Source organism: Rhagoletis zephyria, unplaced genomic scaffold, assembly GCF_001687245.7.
Source record: "Rhagoletis zephyria isolate East Lansing unplaced genomic scaffold, Rhagoletis_zephyria_1.1 Rzeph_scaffold_00159, whole genome shotgun sequence".
Lineage (NCBI taxonomy): Eukaryota > Metazoa > Arthropoda > Insecta > Diptera > Tephritidae > Rhagoletis > Rhagoletis zephyria.
This window is the reverse complement of record NW_016157243.1, coordinates 87,362-92,399: the sequence shown is the minus strand read 5'-3', so window position 1 is coordinate 92,399 and position 5,038 is coordinate 87,362. Positions and strand designations below refer to the sequence as shown.

The following is a 5,038-nucleotide window of genomic DNA, read 5'->3' as shown; positions in this document are numbered from 1 at the left end:
AAATTTTTGTTTGAATTTATGTATTTTGAACAGGAACATGCCTCTTTGTCAAAAGCCTACAAAACGCTTTCAAATAAAACATTTGTCTATTTAAAACTTTGAGGCGCTTAAAGCAAGTGAAGAAAAGCTGCCATTTGGCCAGCCTTTATACATTTTAGTATGTTCCAAATAATTTTTGACACTTGTCGGAGCGACGCAAGCAAAGCAAGCCTGCATTGGGCCAGTACCTTAAGTTAACGGTAGTCTTAAATTTTTATATGAGAATTGAAGTTGCTTTTGTTTTTTGCTTAAGAATAATTTGTATAATATTTTATGCTAATTTAAAAAGTTAAATTAGATGAAGTTAAGGAAATTCCTATTCCTCTCAAACGAAATCTGTATGCCTATAACGTATTTTTCACTTTTTAGCTCACATTGTAATAAGAGCTGTTTTTAGCTTTTTAAATCATCTTTTACTTTTTTAACCGACTTCAAAAAGAGCAAAAGGTTATCAATTCGTCGCAATATTTATTTATTTTTTTTTCATTGTATGTTACCGCATAATTTTGGACCACATTAACAAATTTGTATAATTTTTTTTTTAAATGAAACATGGTACCTCCGAGGTGGTCCCATACTAATTTGGTTTAGATCCGATCATTGGATCATGAAAAAATTAACGATACTCTTAAATTTTCATATGAGAATTGAAGTCGGTTGTGTTTTTTGTTTGAAAATTACTTGTTAGTCTTAAAATTCAATGAGTTTTAAAACACGCCGCCAATTGTGTAGTCGACATAATGTTGGCTAAGCGACATGTGAAGTAATGAAGTAATTTTTGCTGTCCCTAAAAACAGGCAGTAATTTGTATTCTGAGCGTTGTCTATGGAAGCGGTCTCTCCATTCGTTCTATCTTAGCAGTGAGATTCTAGAGCTCGCCGCGTTAAATTTCTATTGCTAAAAATGTCTAAATGAATAAGGCTTATGCCTAAAAATATACAACGCTTCCATTCAAGCATAACGTAACCATAATGCTAACGATTTTATATTGAACGCATTCCGCTTACGCGTTGCATATTTGTAGGTCCATATGTTATTAATTTAGAGACGATTTCTCGAACGCTGGAGCTAACTTAACGAATAGAAATTGCTGTAAACTATCAGGACAATTGTGCAACAAAATGTCTAAGTTACAAAATGTTCGGTAACAAGCAGAATTGGCCTGTATGTGGCAATTTTGAATATTTTAAACAAATATTTCAATCGGGATATTTTGTAATGACAACAGCGTAATGCCATATTTTATTTTCCACCCACTACTTGCTACTCACATCACTCTTCGTCTTCGGTGTGTTATCGATGGTTTTCAGCTTCTCGCGGACACGTTCGCGCAGCGTTTTGTAGAAGCCATCTTCGTGCAGGGTCAACGTGTAGATACGTGGATTTTTGGCATCGCGCACTTTGTATTTTTCGATCATCTGATGTGGCAATTTGGCGATGTGATGCGCCTCGAATGCTTCAGTTATATCGGTACCCTGTGCGAAGGTGTTTAAGAAGTTTTGAAAAAAAAATATTTATTTTACAACTGCTGCACTCTGTATTCACGCTTACCTTCGATTCTATTAACCAAAATTCACCACCTGGATGTTTGCTAATGAAATCCGTAAAGTCATAGATGCCATCGTAAATTCGCCAAAGACCCTCAGCTTCATCATCATTCTGTTTGCCCAAGAGCCAGCTGTGGAAGAAAAAACGTTTCTAAGGGCCAAATTCACAGTTGCTTAGTTAACGACTGACAAGAGTTTAACTATCGATTTTGATATTCATAATGTTCAGGTAACGAAAGCTTAAACCAGCAGCTCCCATAGTTAAACTCGTGAAATAAATTTTTTTTACATTTTCACCAACAGGTCACGTTCATGATTTTCAGTACCGCATTTGGTGGTTGTCAGAAGGCATATTTCCATTGCCGTCTTAAATAACCTAGCAAAAGTGTATATGCATACAAAGATACGTAATAGTTTCAGTGCGTTTGAAAGGCGCCACGCCTCCTTTTAAAATAGCCCCAATTTTCACTAAGAGTATTGGATTGATTTCATATATATACATATATCCGTACCATGTTCAAGTACTCTACCATGAACACTTCCAGAGATATGCAGTATGAAAAATCCGGGTTGTATGGCATGTGTCACGCCCCGTTTTCTAATAGCCCCAATTTTTTTTAATGACTATGCGATTGATTTTATATATCTCCATACCATGATCGAGTACTCTACCATAAACACTTGCAAAGATATAAGGTGTGAAAAATTTGGTTTGTATGGGAGGGGCCACGCCCCCTTCACTTAGCGGTATTAAACATACTTTACAACCTATTATCATACCTACCGAATATACAAACAAAATTTCATTCAAATCGGTCAAGCCGTTTTGGAAGAGTTCGACCACAAAAACCTTGACACGATATTTTTATGTATTAGATTTTCATAGAAAAATACTAAAAATTCTATATGAAAAAAGAGGATTTTTTTTTGGATAGGGACACCCTAATCGCCAAATTCCAGTACTCTATCGTGAACACGGACGGAGGTATGCAGTATGAAACATTCGGTTTGTATGGGAGGTGCCACGCCCCCTTTTCCAATGGCCCCAATTTTTCTTCATGACCATGCGGTTGATTTCATAAATCTCCATCTCTTTCCTTTCTTGGATGAAAAGAATTTTTACAGACGTTCCCGATACCGCCTATCCCGGCCCCTTTTTAATCGGTACCGTGAGTCCCGATATCCCGGGCCCATCGCTAGTCAGAGCGCTGTGCTGTTTTGTTTCTTTATAAAAATTAAGTAATAGACGTTATATGACAAAATTTACATATGAATCGGTCTTTGGAGATCGATTTATTTTTTGACGATTCTTTTTTGCATCGGTTATTTTTATTTGGATGCGAATCGATTCAAAAACCGGTTTCGTTTATTTCGATCTGGCATCTCTAATATACACACTTGCCTAAATGCATGCATATATATTGAATTTACATTAATTTGCAAGCAAAATTTTACGATTGGGGGTAGATATATAAACATACAGTCATGTGAAAAATAATAAGGGCACGACATTTGTTTGTTTAGCTATCCAAAACATATATAAGTCCAAATTTCGAACTTTGTAGAACGATTCCAAACAAATTTGCAACACAAAAAAAACGTTCTAAAGTGTAAGTATGCTGTTTTATAGCCATTAAATTCTAACTTAAGAGAGTGTAAATGTTTTTTCGGAGGCAAATATATGTACATATGTAGTAGATGTCGGATCAATAAAATGAAAAAAATTTACACATTCAACCACGTTGAGCCAATTGACTTTGCCTGTTTTTTTAAGACACTCTTTAATTGCTCCTTTTTTAACGGACTTCCAAAAAAGGAGGAGGTTATCAGTTCGTCGGAATATTTTTTTTTTTTTTTTATGTATGTTACCGCATAACTTTGGACCACGTCAACCGATTTCGATAATGGTTTAGATCCGATCATTGGATCATGAAATATATAGAGATATATATTTTTTTTTTTAAGTCGGTTTTTTTTTGCTAAAAATTACTTGTTTATTTAGTCTGTTTTCACTGCACTCACCTCTTGGTTGTGATCAACTTGGAATTCCTGAAAGTCGGGAATTTCGTTGCAATGCCTGACTGCTTCCAATTTTCTATAACCATTTTGTTTCGTTCTTTAAATTTTCTCACTTCAAATTACCACAAGTATACAAGGATTTTTTTTACAGCAGGATTTGCACTTTCTAATTTACACTCGCTAGCTATTTAGCTGTGTGTGATCGCACCGAAAGATCATCTAAACCTCGCCGATTTGAACTGAATGCACAGTGATTTTATGTACATCATTTTAAATGGTATGCTGGAACAAAATGACAAGCGATTTCTTATCAACATTGAAGAAACAAAAAATTTCACACAAATAGCTATGCATAAAATCTATTAAGCCACTGTCAGTCATACACATTGACGCCCTGTGTGAGCAATATTGTCCATTGCTTATCAGCTTATTTTTGTTGATCTCATTTTTGCATTTCATTTTATTTATAACTTACTTGTAAGTAAATACTGGAGCAAAAGTTTGCATTTTGATGTTAGCTGCTGCTGCTCAATGCATTTAAATTGTTTTATACATCTCTTTAAAAATTTAATTTGTAAATACTTTTTGTTCACGTGATTTTGCGTAAAATTTCAGTTCAACCCTTGCGCATGCGATATGTTTGAGATTACAGATTACCCCAACTCAACTTTGGTGGTTTTCTCAATAGTTTGATGGGGTGTTCGTTTCGTAGGAATTTTTCCAATTATTTGCGTTTATAGACAGGCCTGCGCATTCCGTTGCGAAAGTCATTGTTTATTTCGTAATATTCGCGATTAGTGAAACATTACACTCAAGTTATGTTGAAATGATAAGCAATATTGATTGGCAATAAATAGGTGAAAGTTGAAATAAAAAATTGTGTTAGTAAAAATAATGCAAATTCAGCTATTGATTCTTGTAAATGTAATGCTTACAAAAAATGTCTGAAAATTAATTGCGCATTAATGAATAATATGTAAGAACAATGGACTAGAAATAACGGTACTAAGAATAATTATGTCAAATCCTATACAGGATGTACCATACCGGAAGATTTTTAAAAGTACCTACATACTTACTAGGGTAAAATTATAAACAGGTGAAGTAATAAAACGGCTCTCGTTTTTTTTCTTGACCTTCGGCTTTCGTATAAAAATTTTTAAAGGCAGATTTTCAAATAAGATGGTATAAAATCTTTATTCTCACAAGTCGTGTTAATCGTCGTAAAATCTTAAGCTTAACATTATTTTATGTAAAACAAGTAATTTTTAACAAAAAAAAACCGACTTAAAAAAAATATATATGTATTAATATTTCATGATCCAATGATCGGATCTAAACCAGATTAGTATGGGACCACCTCTGAGACACTACTTTTCCGATGCAAAAAAAAGAATTATCGAAATCGGTTAACGTGTTCAAAAGTTATACAT

The 5,038-nt window shown here is 34.1% G+C and overlaps 1 protein-coding gene across 1 annotated transcript in view; it reads right to left on the bottom strand.

Annotated features, from left to right (window-relative positions):
- The window catches only part of Cyt-b5-r (Cytochrome b5-related), a 9,353-nt gene extending 5,480 nt beyond the window's left edge, over positions 1–3,873 (bottom strand). Inside the window, exons 1-3 of the mRNA XM_017605991.1 lie at positions 3,609–3,873; positions 1,591–1,717; positions 1,311–1,514 (exon numbers count right to left, since the gene is read on the bottom strand). Of these exons, the coding sequence (XP_017461480.1) occupies positions 1,311–1,514; positions 1,591–1,717; positions 3,609–3,691 (414 nt within the window). The 5' untranslated portion in view covers positions 3,692–3,873. The remainder of the gene's footprint in view (positions 1–1,310; positions 1,515–1,590; positions 1,718–3,608) is intronic.
- Positions 3,874–5,038: the final 1,165 nt, after the last annotated feature.